The 20005-nt window shown below is 53.6% G+C and overlaps 1 protein-coding gene across 12 annotated transcripts in view; it reads right to left on the reverse strand.

Annotated features, from left to right (window-relative positions):
* Nucleotides 1-20005, reverse strand: part of DYSF (dysferlin) — a 263140-nt gene that overhangs the window by 24115 nt on the left and 219020 nt on the right. For all 12 annotated transcript variants that reach the window (XM_075931062.1, XM_075931054.1, XM_075931056.1 and 9 more), the window contains 6 exons: nt 17901-18071; nt 16726-16868; nt 12884-13023; nt 9486-9574; nt 9015-9110; nt 6133-6274 (listed from right to left, as the gene is read on the reverse strand). In XM_075931062.1, the coding sequence (XP_075787177.1) occupies nt 6133-6274; nt 9015-9110; nt 9486-9574; nt 12884-13023; nt 16726-16868; nt 17901-18071 (781 nt within the window). The remainder of the gene's footprint in view (nt 1-6132; nt 6275-9014; nt 9111-9485; nt 9575-12883; nt 13024-16725; nt 16869-17900; nt 18072-20005) is intronic.

Consider the following 20005-nt stretch of genomic DNA (forward strand, 5'->3'; position numbering starts at 1 on the left):
GACTGTGCGCTGCATGAAGAAAAACTTCCTTTGGTTTGTTTTCAACCTGCTCCCATTCACTTCATTTGGTGACCCCTCGTTCTTGTGTTAGGGGAACAAGTAAATAACTTTTCCTAATTCACTTTTTCCACACCAGTCATCATTTTATAAACCTCTATCAGATCCTCCCTTAGTCTCTTCTTTTCTAAGCTGGAAAGTCTCCGTCTTTTCAATCTCTCCTCATAGGGAACCCCTTCCAAGCCCCTCGTCATTTTTGTTGCCCTATTCTGAACCTTTCCCAATGCCTAGAGAGCTTTTTGGAGATGAGGCAACCACATCTGTACTCAGTATTCAAGCTGTGGGCGCACCATGGATTTATACAGTGGCCATAAGATAGTCTCCGTCTTATTCTCGATCCCTTTTTAAATGATTCCTAACATGCTGTTTGCTTTTTTGACTGTCTGTTTTTATTCCTGTTTCCTTTGACTCTGTGGCCTCTTTGAGCGCTCTGCTGTTGCCAACTCTCGCAATTTTAGCCTGTGTTCTGCCACCCTTGGTGTTTTCCTTCAAGCCCCAGCTCTTGGAGTCAGGTGACTGGCCAGGAATCATTTTTCACAAAATTTCAGTTCCTAGCCCTCCGGGAGGCAACTCAGGCCTCGGCAAAGTGACCCCTCAAAACTCAAATGAAAAGAGCGCACCATTTCTTGGTTTTAAATTCTCTTGGTTTTTAAGCCAACCTCATTATTTTGCGGGGCGGGGGAGGAGGAGCTGACCTAATGTTTAATTCTTGGGATTGGTAGTAAAAGTCTCGCTTAAAACTTTACCGTCAGAATCCTATCTCTGATTGGGAGGCCGACACTTTACCCCTCTGTGTTACACACTATAATTACTACGTAAGTGTGTGCGGCCTAGCACAACGGAGCCAAAAGCCAGCGGAAGTTTGCAGTTGTCATCACTTTCGAAATGTTAATAAAATAAAATAAAATAATAAAAAGATTTAGGATTTTTATTCTCCAGATTCTACCACGTGGTGCTCTCTACTCGGAAACGTGTGTTTCCTTGCAGTCTATCGAATGTATTTGGCATAATGTTAATTCTTCAGGCTCTCCTTTCTATATAATTTATAGCCAGGTACCAGAGAGACAGTCTATTCTCTTTCAGTGATGTATCACACCTCAGATTCCTCATACGTGGGCAGGCATTCCAGCTCACCCCTCTTTTGTCTTCTCGCTGCTTGCTACGCTCTCCATTTCGGTAAAGGTTTGTTTCTTTTATTGTTAGTGAAACCAATCAGAAAGAGAGCCGGGAGAAATTTTTCAACTGAAATAGTTTTCATCAAAGTGGAAATGTTAGATTTGGCGCAAGCTTTGATCTCCCAAGAAAACGAAAATGTCAACTGGAGATTTTCATTTCCTTTTTAGGTCCCTCCCGCCCCCGCTTATCTTGGTCTCCTGGATTTTACATTCTCCTTTTTTTTACCCCTCTGGAAAAGAAGGGAAAAAAGCAGGAAAGGCAAATATCTTCATATGGAAAACCAATCCCCTCCTGCAGTTTCTGATCACCCAAATAAATGAACGTTTCAACAAAATGAAAAGTTCCCTTTTAAATTTTTTTTTTTTGCAATTGAAAAAAAAAAATCAAAAGTGTCCGCTAAAAATTTCAAACAAAAACGTTTTGTGCACAATATGTCACGGGAATCAGCTTGGATTTCCCAGCCCACTCTCATTACGTGGAGAAAGAAAAGTGTTTACATGGCCCCATGCAAACATTTTCAGAAGAAAGGGCTTTCAAGGGTGTGATGCTGATGCAGCAAACACTCCTTGTGAATCCAGTGATCGTGGAGGTTCCCTGGTGTCCTACAGAACAAGCGCAGCACCTTGCATGATCAAAAAGCTTTGGTATCTTTCAAGGTGGACAGCAAAGTACACCCTGAGACAGCTACGGTGTAGCAACAGTCGTTCTGGTTCTAAGAACTACGAACTGTATTTTGAAGTAACAGTTGTGCAGAAAAGGCCCTGGGGATTCCAGTGGGTGAGAAGCTGGAGATGAGTCAACAGGGCGCCCTTGTAGCCAAGAAGGCTAATGGCATATTATGGTGCATTAGGAAAAGTATTGCCAGCAGACCTAGAGAAGTGATTACTCCCCTTTATTTGGCTCTGGTGAGGCAACACCTGGAGTATTGTGTCCAGTTCTGGGCCCCCCACTACAGAAAGGATGTGAATGCATTGGAGAGGGTCCAGCGGAGGGCGACCAAAATGATTCGGGGGCTGGAGCACATGATCTATGAGGAGAGGCTGAGGGATTTGGGTTTGTTTTGTCAGCAGAAGAGAAGAGCGAGGGGGGATTTGAGAGCAGCCTGCAAGTCCCTGAAGGGGGGTTCCAAAGAGGATGGAGAGAGGCTGTTCTCAGTGGGGCAGATGACAGAACGAGGAGCAATGGGCTCAAGTTGCAGTGGGGGAGGTCTAGGTTGGAGATTAGGAAAAACTATTTCCCTAGGCGGGTGGGGAAGCACTGGGATGGGTTCCCTAGGGAGGGGTTGGAATCTCCATCCCTAGAGATGTTTAAGTCCCGGCTGGACCAAGCCCTGGCTGGGATGATTGAGTCGGGGTTGGTCCTGCTTTGGGCAGGGGGCTGGACTAGATGACGCCTGAGGTCTCTTCCGGCCCTGGGGTTCTAGGATTCTATGATGATTCATTACACTCTTACCAGCCGAGATAAGCCTTATGCCACCCCTTTCATTTGATTTCCCCTGAATGCTGGGGACAATATTTACAACCTGGACCTGAATTTTGCATTCCAAGGTCCATCTGGGGAGCTAAGGGGTCTTTGCAGGTTAATTCACAGGCCCCATGGGCCCGGGGACAAACAAAGGAATGAAAAGCCAATGGGCACCGTGCTCTGCAGGGCGCTCTGCCCCCGCAGACCCTCCGAGACGACTGGAGGCAGGTGGCTTTTAGTGGCTGGGAATGTGCCGTCTGATCGTTTTGATTTAAATTCCGCGTCCTATGGCTGCCTTTAAAGATCAGCGCGTGGGCTTTTTACAGCAGCAGTAATGAACCGGGAGTTCAAACAGCACATGGCGAGATCAAAACTTGCCGGGGTGGAATGTGTCCTGCAAACACAGCGCACGGTTTTCCCTTCGTTCCTCTGGCTTTCCCCGCGCTCTTTTACAAGCTGTTTATTTTCTGATACAGTGTTGGCAGACATGTGGTCGGAGGAGAATCAATCTCAGCGCAGTGGGATGTATTTTCCTAAAGGGTTTATGGAGAGAGGGAGGGGTTGCGCTTTTTCAAAGGGGGATCGTTGAATGGGCTACACACCGTACTGCTGATTTGTTTAACACGAAGCGTGAACGGGGTCCAGCTACGAGTCCGTCGATCAGCTTAACTAGCTAGTGATTCACAGGGAAACCGGGCTCCCTCCCGCGGGGGCCGGACAGCACGGGGGGGGAATAGGAATGGAGCTATGGCACCGGCTCCCTGGCTCTAGTCCATTGGAGTCCAGCACGCTCCCTTGCTGCAAAAGGAATTGGGAGAGCAGCTCTTAAGTTCGCTCACCCCCAGGCCCGTGGCTGCCCCCAATTAGCTTGCCTAGGCAGAGAGACCAATAGGGAAATGCACAAGGAGACCATGTCGTTGTAGCCAGGGCAGCGTGACAGAGATGAGAACTCCTGGAGCGGGGGGGTTAATGCCGTCAGGATGTTTGCAATGACACCCCACCAGCAGGGGCTCTCCCACGTCACTGCACCACAACCCCCTTCCCACAGCCAAAGTGGCTCCGTGACCCCAGGAGCGGGGGCCGAAGCCTGAGCCCATGTGGACACCTAGGGCGGGTCACTGTCCCACGGAGCGACGCTTAGACCACTTACAGCAAGAGATAAGAACAAGGGCGCTCTACAGCCTAAACTGAGAGCCGGCTGGCTTCTTGCTCAAGCGTAGCGGCTCCTGCACCTGAGGTCCCAGGTTCAAATCCACCCAGTGACAGTTACAAGTGGGGGCTCATTTAGGGTCTCTGAAGCTTGGAATGTGCTCCCTCAGCTAGGGGAGTATGTAACCCCCCACACCTAGGCTACCTCTATATTGGAGGCTTCTTGCCCAAGAACATTTTGCAGAAGAGATCTTCCGCCAAAAATTCTTGCGCAAGAGCGCATCCACATGGCCGTGTGCTTTTGCACAAGAGAGAGTCCACTCTGCCATGGACGCTCTTGCGCAAGAAAGCTCTGTTGGCCATTCACAGAATGGTAATCAGAGCACCTGTGCTTTTTCCCATAGGGGTTTCTTGCGCAAGAAATCCCTGTTCCTTGTCCACACGTGCTCTTGCACAAGAGCTCTGGTGCAAAAAGGCTTATTCCTCGTAGAAAGAGGAATAACGCTTGTGCCAAAAGCCCTGGGTGCGTCTAGACTGGCAAGATTTTGAGCAAAAGCAGTCGCTGTTGCACACGAACTTGCCAGCTGTCTACGCTGGCCACTTGAATTTGCGCAAGAGCACTGACGTTCTAATGTAAGAATTCAGGGCTTCTTGCGCAAATACTTCGATGCTCCCGCTCAGGGATAAGCCCTCTTGTGCAAGAATACTTGTGCAAGAGGGCCAGTGTAGACAGGCACCTTAATTTTTTGCGCAAGAAAGCCCAAAGGCTAAAATGGCCATCAGAGCTTTCTTGCGCAAAAGCGCGTCTATAACTGGGGGGTCTATAACTCTGAGCCCCACCATCCAGGATTTGGCTTTGCTCCTGGGAAGTGGGGCTCAGGGTTGGGACCCACTTCAAAGTGCAGAGTTTGAGAACCAGGGCTCCAAAGCAAGCAAGTTCCCACGGAGAGAGATGAGACCTGCTTCCAGATACGGGATTGGTGGCAAAGTAAACCAGGTCCCGCTCTTCCCCCGCAAAAGCATCCCTGGCCATTCTGCCTATATTTTCCTTCATTTCATCATAGAATCCCAGGGCTGGCAGAGACCCCAGGAGTCATCAAGTCCAGCCCCCTGCCCAAATCAGAACCAACCCCAACTCAATCAGCCCAGCCAGGGCTTTGTCCAGCCGAGACTTAAACACCTCTAGGGATGGAGATTCCACCCCCTCCCTAGGGAACCCAGCCCAGCGCTTCCCCACCCGCCTAGGGAAATCGTTTTTCCTAATATCCAACCTACACCTTCCCCACTGAAACTTGAACCCATTGCTCCTCGTTCTGCATCCGTCACTACTGAGAACAGCCTCTCGCCAGCCTCTTTGGAACCCCCCTTCAGGGAGTTGCAGGCTGCTCTCAAATCCCCCCTCACTCTTCTCTTCTGCAGACTAAACAAGCCCAAATCCCTCAGCCTCTTCTCGTAGGTCATGTGATCCAGCCCCCGAATCATTTTGGTTGCCCTCCGCTGGCCCCTCTCCAACGCGTCCACATCCTTTCTATAGTGGGGGGCCCAGCACTGGACACAATACTCCAGATGTGGCCTCAGCAGAGCCGAATAAAGGGGAATAATCACTTATTAATAATCACGTCATCCCACGATGTCTAACTCTACCCATCCACACACCCCTGACATCTCTTCTGCTTCCCTGGCACCTTTCCCCTTCCGATATCTGGAGGCTTTTCCCTCCCTTCGCCTGTGCCTCGCCAAGCTATGACGATAATGGACTCTTTGTACGGCGATTAGCAGCACGGAGCGGAGCGCTGCCGCTGCCCATTGGGCGCCAGTGCGGGATCGGTGACGGCATGTCTGGATTCGCTGCTACAGCTGGGCACACAAGGGTAAGCCGAGTGCCCTCTGGCGGCCCGGAAGACGCCCCTCGTGGCTGTCTCTGACTAGCACTTTGCTGTCTCATCTGTCCAGAATCCCTCCTGTAGAGTCAGCCCCTCCAACCCCGGCACTTCTCTTGCTGCGTAACCCACCGATTCATCGACTGGTGGGGTCCCCTGGCCTCTGCATAGGACTTTGCTGAGCTAGCGACTGAACTCAGCTCGCTTAGAAAAACGTCCCCACCTGAGTTGAAAATTGTCAGTGAGGGAGAATCCGCCACGACCCTCAGTCAGGGCCACCGGGGACGACAGCCTCGCCGGGCCCCTAGGCAAGATGAGGGCGGGGCCTTGGGCAGAAGGGGCGGGGCCAGTTTCTGAGGGACTATAAATAGGCGGCGAGAAGAGTTGCCCACTTCGAGAGGCTCACCTTTTTGGCAATGTGACAGACTTGCTCGGCAGGTAGGTAGTCAAAGGGGAAGACAAATCTCCAGTTGAAATTCCCTTCGCCTCCCAGAGACCGGTAATGCACGTCAGTCTTCTGTTTGTTCTCCTCATGGCCAATGAGCCAGCTGCAAAATACGAAGGCGTCAGGTGAGGATATGGAAACCAAAGCTCCTCGAGCAAGGCATTCAAAACGGGTGCATGCGAACAATAAAGATGACCGAAGGAATGTTTGACCTACAAAGTTCTAAGTGACCTGGGACATACCTACCTACGGGAGCCTCGCTTTAGCTCTAACAGTTTTGGCCAGGGCTTTCAAAAGGACGTTCTGTAGGATATTTTAATACAAAATGATACATCTCTTTAATACAGAATTAGGAATTTAAAAAAAAATCTTCTTGTTGTGGAGCTTTCAGTCTGGAAGGGATCTCCAGAGGTGTTCAAGTCCAGGCTCCGGCACTGAGGTAGAACCAAGGAAGTTGAGATCATCCCTGGAGTTACGTCTACACTGTAGAGTTTTTGTGCAAAACCTCGCGGCGCGTCCACACTACAAGTGCTTTTTTGCGTAAGAAAATGTACAGTATGTCGTAAGAAGAGAGGGCTTTTTGCGCAACAGTTATTCCTCTTTCTTCGAGGAATAGGCATTTTTGCACAAGGGCTCCATTCTGTGAATGGCCATCAGAATTTTCTTGCGCAAAAGCGTTAATTCAAGTTAAGGGCTTTACTTCGAACTCCCATTTCACAGCCGCATGTAGACGTGGGCAGTTACTCTGGGCTAGTCAATTTCCAAAATGGCGACCGGCCGGGAACATGCTCATGAAGCGCGGGATATTTAAATCCCGCGCTTCATTTGCAATTTCGGTCACTCTCATTAGCCTCCCTAGTTCGAACTAGGGGCTAGTGTAGACGTTCCCTGAGACTCAGTATATTCAGAAACTGACAGGATGTACCTAGGGTTGGCAAACGCCTGTTCTATGGTTTCATAACCCCTAGAATGGTTCTTTCACAGGTTGGGTGTTCTGCTAATGGCTCTGGATGACCTTTGCACATTTCAAGTTCACTAGCTCCTCTCCGGAGGAAGCAGAGCCACAGAACAGGGCTACGAAGAGGCAGGTAGGTGGACATTAAGACCCAGCGGTGCGCCAGATTTTCAGGTGTCCCTACGCAGCTGCCTGTTCTGTGACACTGGCCCTAACGGGAGCAGCACGCCTGGCACAATGGGGTCTTTGCTGGGACCCTCAGTGCTTCTTTAATACAAGTAATAAATAACAGCTTTGCTCCATGCAAAGAAAAGGCACTGATTGGTTTAGGTATTAGGACCCTGATTGTGATCCTATCACATCCGCTTGCTTATAAGAACTCAGCCAATCCCAGAACCCTCTGGGCTCCAGTTAAGAGGCCAGCTAGGAGTCACACATGGGCTTGTACCGTATCAAGTCACAGAACACTGGGACTGGAAGGGACCTCGCGAGGGCTTCGAGTCCAGTCCCCCGCCTTCGTGGCAGGACCAAGCCCCATCTAGCAAGAGGAGCGAGTGACCAAGCCGCTTGTGTGTCAGGAGTGCTCAAATGCAGGAAGGGTTTGGCTTCACAGCAGCCAGCCTCATGCAGGAATGCTGATTACCCGAACGAGGGAGCGTATGGAACCGCTTGGCGGGAACTGCCGACAATGAACTTGATGGGAATACCAGGTAAGCAGCGTGCATTTTGGATTTACAGGAGGAAAATTGGGCTTGTAAAAAGGGGATTTACAGTCTGTTTCAAAGCCCTCCCTCTTCCTGCTCATAAAACCAAGAACGTACAAACTAAGTAACTCCCCTGGCCGCGATTGCGCTATTTTACACAAGATAAAACATAAATGGAGTCAGACAGAGGAGGGGAAACGTGCCAGAGGACTTACTGCCGGCTGCCACATTTTTGTCCAGGAAAAGGAATTTCAAAAAGGCATCTATGTAAACAAGCTCTGTCTACACTACAGGCACCCTCCAAGACATGGATGAGGCTTTGGTTGGGCCGGGAACCAACAGTGCAACCTACCAGCACCTCTCCCGAGTTGCTATCTTGCCCTTCAGAGCCTCAGCTGTTCTGGTTGTAAAGACAACCACAAACGTGACCTGACTGTCGCTCAGGCAAAGAGCCGGGAACAACAGCTCTGCACAGGGTGAACTTGCCCCATTTATCTCTGGGAGAGGATAGCTCGGACACGCAATGAACGCCATAAGAACAAAAGAACGGCCACACTGGGTCAGACCAAAGGTTCATCCAGCACAGTACCCTGTCTGCCCACAGTGGCCAATACCAGGTGTCCCAGAGGGAGTGAACCGAACAGGAAATGATCAAGCCATCTCTCTCCTGCCATCCATCTCCACCCTCTGACAAACAGCGGCTAGGGACACCTTTACTTACCCATCCTGGCTAATAGCCATTTATGGACTTAACCTCCATGAATGTATCTAGTTCTCTTTTAAACCCTGTTACAGTCCTAGCCTTCACAACCTCCTCAGGCAAGGAGTTCCACAGATTGACTATGCGCTGTGTGAAGAAGAACTTCCTTTTATTTGTTTTAAACCTGCTGCCCATTAGTTTCATTTGATGGCCCCTGGTTCTTATATTATGGGAACAAGTAAATAACTTTTCCTTATTCACTTTCTCCACACCACTCATGATTTTATAGACCTCTATCCTATCCCCCCTCAGTCTCCTCTTTTCTAAGCTGAAAAGTCCCAGGCTCTTTAACCTCTCCTCATATGGGACCCGTTCCAAACCCCTAATCATTTTAGTTGCCCTTCTCTGATGGTTAACCGTTTCCTGGCCAACCTGTACCCCTGGACACATCCCTCGCACAGCCGGACGTCGCGGGGCTGCCCACCCTTTCACGTAGATGTCGCTCATCTTCTCTCCTGTGAGGCTGAGGTCGTCTAGGATCACATCTTTGGTGTTCCAGATAACGCAGCGCAAGAAGAACCTGAAATACACACACACAACCCGAGTCGTAAGAGTGGAATAAAACCGATGATCTAAAATAGAAGAAAGCTACGGCGTCACAGCTTATTCACAGAACAGCTCACATGCAAAGGGTCTGACCCTGTCACTTTCACTCGCGTGAGACATCTCCATGGGGGTAAAGTCAACGCGAAAGCGTGGGCCGGAGGATGCTTTAGAAACCCATGGCTGCGGCAATTAGAGCACGCCAACACTCAACTCTCCTCCGACACGTGCCTCAATATTCCCCTATCACACAAGGCAAGGAGCCAAGATCTCTTAGCTGACCACCTAGTCGGCCCCATCAGCATCCCAGACAGACAGCTCGCAAGCCAGCGAGAAAGGCGCGTCAAGTCACCTCTTTGCTTGGCGTGGCGTGATGTTGAACGGCGGGCCAGGCGGACCCAGCGACTTCGGAAACAAGTCGACCCACATCTGTAGCTTCCCCTGTAATGGAACAAACAGCTGTGAGGTCCAGGAGCTAGGTTATCTTCACCCTCCTCGCTCGTTGTGTTCATGGAAATACCGAGCAGACGCAATTAAAGAGCTCGAAGGCAGGAGGTGATCTAGTATCGCCGATGGCGGGGAGACTGCTTGTTACTCCTGCAAATAGATCTGGGGGTTGAGGCAAAGGGCTCTCCTGGGAAGCGCATACAGGGGACGCAACGGCTCCTGCATTTCATGGAGAGAGGCAGAACAAGAACTATCTGCCTTCGCTTCCAGGCAGTGAGTTCCGGGGGCCCTTTTCAAGGGAGGGCGACTGACCCCTGGAACGACCTGCCAAAGGAAGTGATGGGTTCTCCAGCTCTTGATGTCCGCAGCTCAAGACCGGCAGCCCTTGCGGAAGAGACTCGTTAGCCAAATATGTTGCTTGGGCTCCACACAGAGGTCTTGGGGTGAAATGCCAGAGCCTGAGATGCATGGGGGAGGAGGAGCGTGTCAAACTAGACCAGTGTTTCATAAACTTTTTAAGATGGAGAAACACCAATTTTTTTTTATGAGGAGCACCAAAAATTTTGGTTGAGGGAAAAAAAGGGGGGGTGGTCAGAGGGATGGTTATTGAGCCAAAAAAAAAAAAAAAGGTCGCCTGGTTTAGGAGATTGGCTGATTCAACAGCACAACATCGACTGACCCCAGCTGGAGATCGGGCCTGTCACTTTCTGCTGTTGTTGGGAATGAGTGGAAGGAAGGGCCTGGAGCATCCGAGTCCACTTTCCAGTTGTTTTTCCAGTATTACATTCCCATTCTGCAGAGATCTAATGAAATCTGGACAGAGGTTTGTTTTCCTTTCACGTACCCACTTTAACTGGGGATCAGGATCCGCTTCCTGTGCTCTCTTAAGCGCGTGCAACCAATTGACTTTGAAAAAGAGCCCATCCGAAAAAGGCTTTCTCCTCCCTCCCCCGCAAGAGAAATCTCCTTGCAACAGGACCAAGCAGCCAATTTTGGGCAGGTCAACACCACCGCAGATCTCGGTCGAACTTACATCACCCCGGGGGGTGAAAAAGACCCCCTGCCCACCAGCTAGGCAAGTTACAGTGACCGAAGCACCGTCCACACCAACACGAGGGCTTAAATTGCAACGAGGGAGGTTGAGGTTGGACAGCAGGAAAAACGCCCTGCCTATCAGGGCGGTGAAACACTGGAATAAGTTGTGTAGGGGGGTTGTGGAATCTCCATCCCTGGAGATATTGACGAGCAGGTGGGACACACCTGTCAGGGATGGGCTAGACGGTGCTGGGTGCTGCCGTGAGGGCAGGGGACTGGACTCGATGACCTCGCGAGGTCCCTTCCCGTTCTAGCGTTCTGTGATTCTACATGTCAGCGGGAGAGGCTCCGCCACCCGCGGAGATGGAGTGAAGATACTGATGGGAGAGCGTTCCCCTGCCAGCGCACAGCACCCGCGCCAGGCGCAAGCCACAGTGCACCCGTGCCAGTGGAGCACTTGAGGCGTAGAGCGGCCCTGTCAAAGCCCCATGCACATCTGTCTGGAAATGGAGCCGTGTTCCATCTCCTGGCTTGGAAGCGCGGGGAGAGAGCCTCTCTTGGGGGACTCTGGCAGAGTTTCTTCACAAAGGACGTGAAGAGCCAGCGAGAACCCCCAGAGAACCCGAGAGGGGCTGAGGACCTGCCGCTCACTTGACTTCCCCGGCTGCTCTGGGTACCAGGGCCTCTCAGGGTTCGGGCCCCACTAATTCTGCAGCCCAGATAAGGCGGATCCTTCAGGATTTAGCCAACTGCCTTTGCTCAGGCGTCTCCACAATATTCGGGTTCTGCTCACCAAGAGATACGAGGAAAAAACAGCTCGGGCTCGGCCCGGCTCTAGCCAAAGGCATGAAGAGCCCACTGGGGCCGCACAATGAGAAAGATGTTTAGTCTGATTGTTTTTCGCCACTGTGTCTGCAGCGACGCCAGGCAGCCCCGCGGACGGAGCCCTGGGTTCTAATCCTGGTTCATCTACTAACCTGCTGCGTGACCTTGGTCAAGTCATAGAATCCCAGGGCCGGCAGAGACCTCAGGAGTCATCGAGTCCAACCCCCTGCCCAAAGCAGGACGACCCCAACTCAATCAACCCAGCCAGGGCTTGGTCCAGCCGGGACTGAAACACCTCTAGGGATGGAGATTCCACCCCCTCCCTCGGGAACCCAGCCCAGGGCTTCCCCACTCTCCTAAGGGAAATCGTTTTTCCTCATATCTAAACTAGACCTCCCCCACTGCAACTTGAGCCCATTTCTCCTTGTTCTGCATCTGCCCCCACTGAGAACAGCCTCTCTCCAGCCTCTTTGGACCCCCCCTTCAGGGAGTTGCAGGCTGCTCTCAAATCCCCCCTCGCTCTTCTCTTCTCAAACCCAAATCCCCCAGCCTCTCCTCGTAGGTCATGTGCTCCAGCCCCCGAATCATTTTTGGTGCCCTCCGCTGAACCCTCCCCAATACGTCCACATCCTTTCCGTGGTGGGGGGCCCAGAACTGGATGCATTACTCCAGATGTGGCCTCCCCAGTGGTGAATAAAGAGGAAGGCTCCACAACTCTATTTCTCCAGCCATCCTTAGCTACTTAGGCTGCCAGTTCATTAGGGTGTGAACATGTTTGTACAGCTGCTAGCGTGACAGGGCCCTGATCTAGGCTGGGCCCTCTAAATGCTGCTGTGACACCACCACGCGCCAGGAAATAAGATTCAGGGGCTGTTGGAGTCAGCGTGCTGCACCATCCCACCGGAGGAGAGAGAGCACGGCCAGGAAATGCAGTGTCATAAACGGGACTGTGTCTCTGTGGCCCTGGGAAACTCCTTTAACCCTCCCTCCCTCACCTTTGTTTACCCATCTGCAAAGGGCAGCGAATATTGTGCTCCCAGGGTGTAACCTCCAGTAGTGCCCAAAGTGGGTTATGAACCAGCACTGGCCGAAATCAGCATGCGGGGGGGTCTCTTCGGGCATCCCCAGCACACACCGAGGGCTGCCTCCTGCAAGCCCCGCCCACATGGCAAGCAGGCCTCCAATGGGACAACGCTGCAGGAGGGAGGCTGTGCGGGATCAGGCCCTGATTGGTCCTGGCTTGGCTCACGGGAAGCCTAGCGCCCCCTGGTGGACCCATGCACAATGCAGCTGCTCAAGGGATGGAAAGGCACCGCCAGGGTCCTCAGAAGACAGGGTGACACATGGAGGGCGCTTTGCTGAGGGGCCCAGCTGAGCAGGCTGCGGCTGGACCACGGAAGCTCTGTTGCAGGCCTGCTCACCGGTAAACTCTGCGGCTCCTACCTGCTCAATTTCCGGCTGCAGCGGGCTGTACAGCGACCTCGTCTCCACGTGCTCGGGCACCAGACCCTGCTTCCGGAGCACGTACAGGGCGAGCCGTTCCTCCGGCGGGCCCAGGTGCGGGTTGTGGGGCTTGCCGTCCTCTGCCGGAGAGAGACAGTGAGCGAGGTGCCCGAGCATGGGACAATCTGGGGCATCTGAGCGGGCAGCCTGCTGCTCGGGCCAGGAGGGGCTGGCTGGAGAGAGCTCAGCTCGGAAAGCCACAGCCCAGATCTGACCCGCAAAGCCGCACGGCCAGCGCTGCCCAGCTGGCGTAGGTGGCTGGAGATGGGACCATTTGGGGTAGTTTGCTCGGAGGCTGCTTCCTTGCTTCCTGATGGGCCAAGGGCCGGGTTCTCTCCTGGCATGGTATGAATAAGGAGCAACTCTACCAACCTCTGCGCCCCCCCCAGAGCTTCTCATCAGTCGATCTCCCAGACTTCCACACACTTTACTGTATTTATCCCCATGCCTCCCCTAGGGGCAGGGCTCCTGTCCCCATTGTACAGGTGGGGAAACTGAGGCGTGGGGAGGCTAAGTGACTAGCCCCACATTGCGCAGGGAGGCTGTGGCAGAGCAGGGAATGAAACCGAAGTCTCCCGAGTTAATGGTCTTGCCCCTAGAGTGGGGAATCGGGCCCCTGTTGGTTACAAATACACCCATTTGCAGCTGGATTTTCAGCAGCCTGCGTTGCAAACCCTTCCTACCCTCTCCCCGGGTTGTTTCAGGTCAGAATTTCACAAGAGGCTAGCACGGAACATTCCTCCCTTGTGCTGACCTCTGCTGACAGCCCAGCTATTCCGCACACGTGTGTACACACATGCACACGTGTGTATACACATGTACGGGCATGTATGCACACGTACACACATGCAATGAATACCCGAAGCTTCCTGCCTTCTGAATCACATGTCCCTTGCTATTCCCTTCTCCATCCTTACTCTGGGGGGGAAGGTGCATTGTTTGTCAATGTTGGACCAAAGCTAACAACAACTCAGCTTATTAGGAAAGGGATAGAAAATAAGACCCAGAATATCTTACTGCCCCTGTATAAAACTATGGTATGCCCACATCTGGAATACTGTGTACAGATGTGGTCTCCTCACCTCAAAAAAGATATTTTGGCCTTGGAAAGGGTTCAGAAAAGGGCAACTAAAATGATTAGGGGTTTGGAACGGGTCCCATATGAGGAGAGGTTAAAGCGACTGGGACTTTTCAGTTTAGAAAAGAGGAGACTGAGGGGGGATATGATAGAGGTCTATAAAATCATGAGCGGTGTGGAGAGGGCCGATAAAGAAAAGTTATTTATTAGTTCCCATAATAGAAGAACTAGAGGACACCAAATGAAATGAATGGGTAGCAGGTTTAAAACTAATCAAAGAAAATTCTTCTTCACACAGCGTGTAGTCAACCTGTGGAACTCCTTGCCAGAGGAGGCTGTGAAGGCTAGGACTATAACAGAGTTTAAAGAGAAGCTAGATAATTTCATGGAGGTTAGGTCCATAAAAGGCTATTAGCCAGGGGATAAAATGGTGTCCTTGGCCTCTGTTTGTCAGAGGCTGGAGAGAGATGGCAGGAGACAAATCGCTTGATCATTGTCTTCGGTCCACCCCTTCCGGGGCACCTGGTGCTGGCCACTGTCGGCAGACAGGATACTGGGCTAGATGGACCTTTGGTCTGACCCAGTCCGGCCGTTCTTATGTTCTTATGGCTCCCGGACTGCTCGACACAGACCTGAAAGGTCCCATGCCATTTCTCTGCCCGGACCGGTTGGAGTGCTCCACTCCAGAGGTGGCTGCATTTCAGCAGAGCTGTGAGTCGGCTCAAAGCACCCAGAGGGCCTTTGAAACGCAATGCGGTACATCAATATTACTCCTGCTCTGCTGCTCACAGGTGATATATCCCGGCTCCTTTCTTGGCAGCGCCTTGAAGTGGTTCCACTTCTTCATACACATGGGATTTTTCCCGAGCCCTGGAAACCTGGCTGAGGTGGGCGGGGGGGGAGTGGAGGGAGGCTCAGAAATAAAAACCTCGCTCTGAAACCGACGGCGTGGGGGTTATGAAAGAACGGTCTGGGCACAAGGCTTGTAAAACCCCCTTGCACTCGCATTTAATGGCTTCGCTTTGGGCCCCGCCAGGTTCACATCTGCACGCACAGCTGGCTTCCAGATCTCGCGGAGGTCAGAGCCCCGCGCTTTGTTCTGGTGTGGAAGTGATTGCCGTTCAAAGGAAAGCCAGAGGGAAGGCAGGCTGGGCCGGGAGAGAAAGGCCCCAGTCAACCTAACACCTCGCCAGCCCCTGGCGAAAAGCTGATGCAGAAAGAGTTTGGAAGAGGTGGCGGCTTTTTAGCTCCTTCCAAGAGCAAAGCCTTAAAACATCTGAGAGTGGTTTGTATCTCTACTGCACACCCCGCGTCACTGTAAATACCACTTGTACATGCCACCACCCTTTGCGCTTGTCAGAGTTCATGAGGAATCGACACCTCTCTGCACCCTTTCGTATTTGCCTAGCACAATTTCCCCTCTCTGGCTGGTCAGCAACGCACCGTTTTCTGCCCAGCGAGGAAATTATGTGCCTACGCTAGGAAATTATTTCAAAATAAGTAAACCTGAAATAATAACTCCCAAAATAAGCATTTCGAAATTAGCACCATTCCGCGGGGAAAGCAGGAGTGCAGATTTCGAAATAAGGCTGAGTCTACACAGCAGCGTTATTGCGGAACATCAGTTATTCTAAAATAACCTCGTGCGCGTTAATCCGGCAAACCCGTTCGTTCAAACTAAATTCGAAGGAGCGGGCTTCTTGCTCCGAACTGTGGAAATCTCGTTGCACGAGGAGTAAGGGAAGTCAGGGGAAGATGCTCTATTTCGAAATCATAGCTGTGTAGACAGTGCCAAAAGTTGAAATAAGCTATTTCGACTTGCGCAACCGACGTATTTCCAGTTTAGCCCTGCTGTGTAGACGTGCCCTAAGTGGCCCGTTATTTTGAAACAACAGGCTTGGTCATGTAGACGCTCTACTTATGATTTCAAAATAAGGGGGGTTATTCTAAAATAATGCCCTAGTGGACACCAGGGTTGATCAATTTCCACCGTGCACCAAAACACCTGTGTCAACCACAGCCGATTGCCCTCGAAATCTGAGATTTTCACCTGGGTTTCGTTTGCACACGTTTGTAGCTACAATGCTCCCGCCTGTCACGCTGTATCATGGCCTGGTGTACGTGTTCCTGTCGCCCTCTAGTGGCTAGACCTAGCGAGTCTGGCAGCCTGAGGACAGGGGCAAATTTCATGTCACTCCAGTGCTGGAGGCCTGTGTGTTTGCAGCTGAAGGCTGTGGCGGGTTGGCTACCGTGATGAAGGGATTAATCGGAGGGAAGGTTGGCCTCGCGAGGGAGGCACCGAACTGGAGGTCTGGGTTCAATTCTTGAGAGTACCACAGCGTCCCGACAGAATGTCATCTAAACACGCTGTTCCGCCTGTATAAAAGGAACGGGACAATTCCTCCTTCCTCCCACTTTTGGGCTGTCTAATCTCGTTAGCCTGCGCGCTCTTCGGAGCAGGGACTCTGTTACATACAGCGCCTGGCACAACGGGGCCCTGCTTTGCACGGTGGTTCTCAGAGCTGGGTCGCACAACTTCTATCCCACCGGCCCTGCCTGTTGTGTCTGTTTTCAGAGCAGACACAACACGACTTGAAGCTGTCACTGTAAATCAGCTCGCCAGGGCGTCTCTACCAATCAGTTCCACGGGCTGCCAGCCACCCGGGGAAGAATCGGGAGGGGGAGGAAGAGAAGGGATATTTACCGAACTCAGAGAGGACGTACTCCTGCTCCCGGAATATGACCCGGTCCGACTTGTAGATGGGAGCTTTGCAGTTGCGTTGCAGGGAGAAGAGGTGAAGCAGCTGGGAAGGACGGAGCTGGTCCCGCCACTGGTTGGGTCCCGAACTGGAGCAAGACATTAATAAGGACAAAGGGACAACGTGTTGGAAATACACCCCACCTTCCAGAGCCGCGACATGCGGGGGGTGCTGCCGGGGCTGCCGCAGCATGAGGCCGGGGTATTTTTTTAAAAGAATCCTGAACTGAACTCTAACAGCTGGCAAGTAGCAGAGAGAGGAAACCGGGAAAGGCAGGAGACAGACAGGCACAACGGGGTGCGGCACCTTCCCTGCCAGCGGGTGAATCTCCCTCAGAACAGGCGGAGCAAACTGCAGGCTGAATGGGGCTGTCTCCAGGGGCGACGGGGGGACCCCGTTAGCGGAGACGTTTCAAGCTGCGGGCGCCAACCACGCGCTGGCGGGAAGGGACCCTCTCACCCGCTCAGGGCACTGGGCCAGGCCTGAGGGACTCTCCCTTTGAAACACCCTCCTCAATCCGCGACAGAGAATTCCCAGAGCCAGGTTCCTCTCTCCGGGGGCCGACGCCTCCTTAGCGGGGAGGCAGGGCAGAGAATCCGGGAGCTGACCCGGGCCCCTGATGCCCACGCCCTGCTCTGGTGCAGCTGGTGTGGGGGAAGGCCATCCTGCGGTGCCATTACGGACTGTGTCAGGCTGCACTCTGGCTGAAATTCAGCCCAGTCTCCCATTCCCTAGCCTACGGGGCCAGCTAGCCCATAGCAGGACCCCTTCCCATGTCGCTAGGATATGGTCGCCCCTCCACGGCTGCTACCCCACGAGCACCCATCCAGCCTCCCCGGAAACCAGCCTGGGCACGTCCTCCACAGGACAGCCCTGGTGTTGGCAGGGTGAGGCCCATGCACCTGTGGGGAACTCTGGGGGTTCGGAAGCCAGCCCCGCGGGGCCCATGAGGCATCGCGGGGTGTGAGGACGATGTTCTGATGTCACATGCAGGTCACTCAAGCAGGTGGGGGCGCTGGACCATCCCAGACGCAAGGGGCCGGGTGCTTTTGTTCCTCCCCCCAGCCTGGTCTCCCCAGCAGGGCGGCTCAGTGCCCCCCGAGCGACCGGAAATACCCACGTGCAGTAGGTATGAGGCAGGCCGCACCGGGCCCCGAATTTCGACAGGAACCGGTTCTCCAGGTCGATGACGGTCTCGCCAATCTTCTCGTCTTTCGACAAGAGGTCGTAGTCGTAGAGCGTGACCTTCAGGTCCTTCTCCAGAGGCAGAGTGCAGGTCAGCTCAAACATCCTGTGCGGGGGGGAGCAAGAGAGCGCCGGGGTTGGGGCCTGCAGCCGAGCCAGGCTCTGGGCAACCGAGCAAGTGCAGCTGGCCTGGAGTCGGCTGCTTCGTGGGCTCCGTGTTCTCCCTGGTGGCCACTGGTTCTCCCTGGGCCGCACAGTGGCTGCTCAGGGCCCTTGCCCAGGGCTATCAGGGCTCCTGCGCCTACCGATGAGTCAACAGGCGCCTTTGTAGCCAAGAAGGCTAATGGCACATTGGGGGGCATTAGGAGGAGCGTTGCCAGCAGATCCAGAGAAGTGATTATTCCCCTTTATTCGGCTCTGGGGAGGCCACATCTGGAGTGTTGTGTCCAGTTCTGGGCCCCCCACTACAGAAAGGATGTGGATGCATTGGAGAGGGGCCAGCGGAGGGCAACAAACGTGATTTGGAGGCTGGATCCCATGACCTACGAGGAGAGGCTGAGGGATTTGGGCTTGTTTAGTCTGCAGAAGAGAAGAGTGAGGGGGGATTTGAGAGCAGCCTTCAATTCCCTGAAGGGGGGTTCCAAAGAGGCTGGAGAGAGGCTGTTCTCAGTGGGGGCAGATGCAGAACAAGGAGCAATGGGCTCAAGTTGCAGAGGGGGAGGTCTAGGTTGGATATTAGGGAAAACTATTTCCCTAGGCGGGTGGGGAAGCACTGGGATGGGTTCCCTAGGGAGGGGGTGGAATCTCCATCCCTAGAGGTGTTTAAGTCCCGGTTGGACCAAGCCCTGGCTGGGGTGATTGAGTTGGGTTGGTCCTGCTGTGGGCAGGGGGCTGGACTGGATGACTCCTGAGGTCTCTGCCAGTTCTGGGATTCTAGGATTCCCGGCCTCGCACCAGGTAACCCGGTCGTGTCCCTCAGCTCCTGTTCCTGGTCTATAACGCCTGGCTCCGCCCCCTGGCTCCTGCTCCAACCCCGAGGCATGCCTGGCAGCAACGGGGATGAGCCGGGGGGCCAATCCCCTCCGGACAGACCAGCCAATGGAAACAGACCCCATCTTCCACCCCCCATCCCAGGGCAGAACAAGACCCCCCTGCACCTGAGTGTATCGGCCCGCCTGTCTCTCCCCCGCCCCCTGCGTCTGCTCACGTGAGGGGGGGCTCTGAGCTGATGCACTGGGCCGGGGCGGGGGTGTCCGGAGGTGGCTCGCTCACACCCCTCCCTCACTCCCCTCCTGCTTCCGGCTCCCCCATGGCTGCGTGCCTGGCCTCCCTGCCGCCCGGCAACCCCACACTCGGGCTGGGAAGGCCAGGCCTGCATTGCCAGGCCCCACAGTGCTCTGGGGAGGGGGCGCTAGCCTGAGGCAAGGCCCAGTGCCCACAATCAGGGGGAGCAGGGTTTGGGGAGGGCACACAAGGGGCGTAGCCTCGATCAGAAAGAGCAGGGCTTGGCTTAGACTCCCCAAACCTGCAGTTCACCCACTATCCATGGCCTGGGCCATGGGAGACCCAGATTCTGAGCCCAGATCAGCCTCTGCCTTTTGTGTGACCTCGAGCAAGTCGGCTTCTCCCAGTGCGCAAGATGGGAATGACCCTGGCCAGGCCCACCACCATGGGGAGTTTCCCTGGGGGTCAGTGATTCCTAGGGGTCTGGGGCTCAGTGGCAGCGGCGGCTGGAGCCTCGGGCGCTTTAAATCTCTGCTGGAGTACCACGCCCCATGCCCCTGGCAGCTGTGAGGGCTGGGGGAGGCACGCCCCGCTCTGGGCGGGGCACAGGACTGGCTGCCCCAGGCCCTACCCCCTCCAACCAAGTTGAGAGCTGGGGATCACTAGTGAACGGTGAGCCCAAAATAATCAGTGAAGAGAATGAAGAGCATCGCTAAGAAAGGGATGGAGACGGAGACAGAAAATATCACGTTGCCTCTCTCTAGATCCACTGTCTGCCCGCAGGTTGGGCACTGTGTGCAGATCTGGTCACCCCGT

This window comes from Pelodiscus sinensis, chromosome 5 (genome assembly GCF_049634645.1).
Source record: "Pelodiscus sinensis isolate JC-2024 chromosome 5, ASM4963464v1, whole genome shotgun sequence".
Lineage (NCBI taxonomy): Eukaryota > Metazoa > Chordata > Testudines > Trionychidae > Pelodiscus > Pelodiscus sinensis.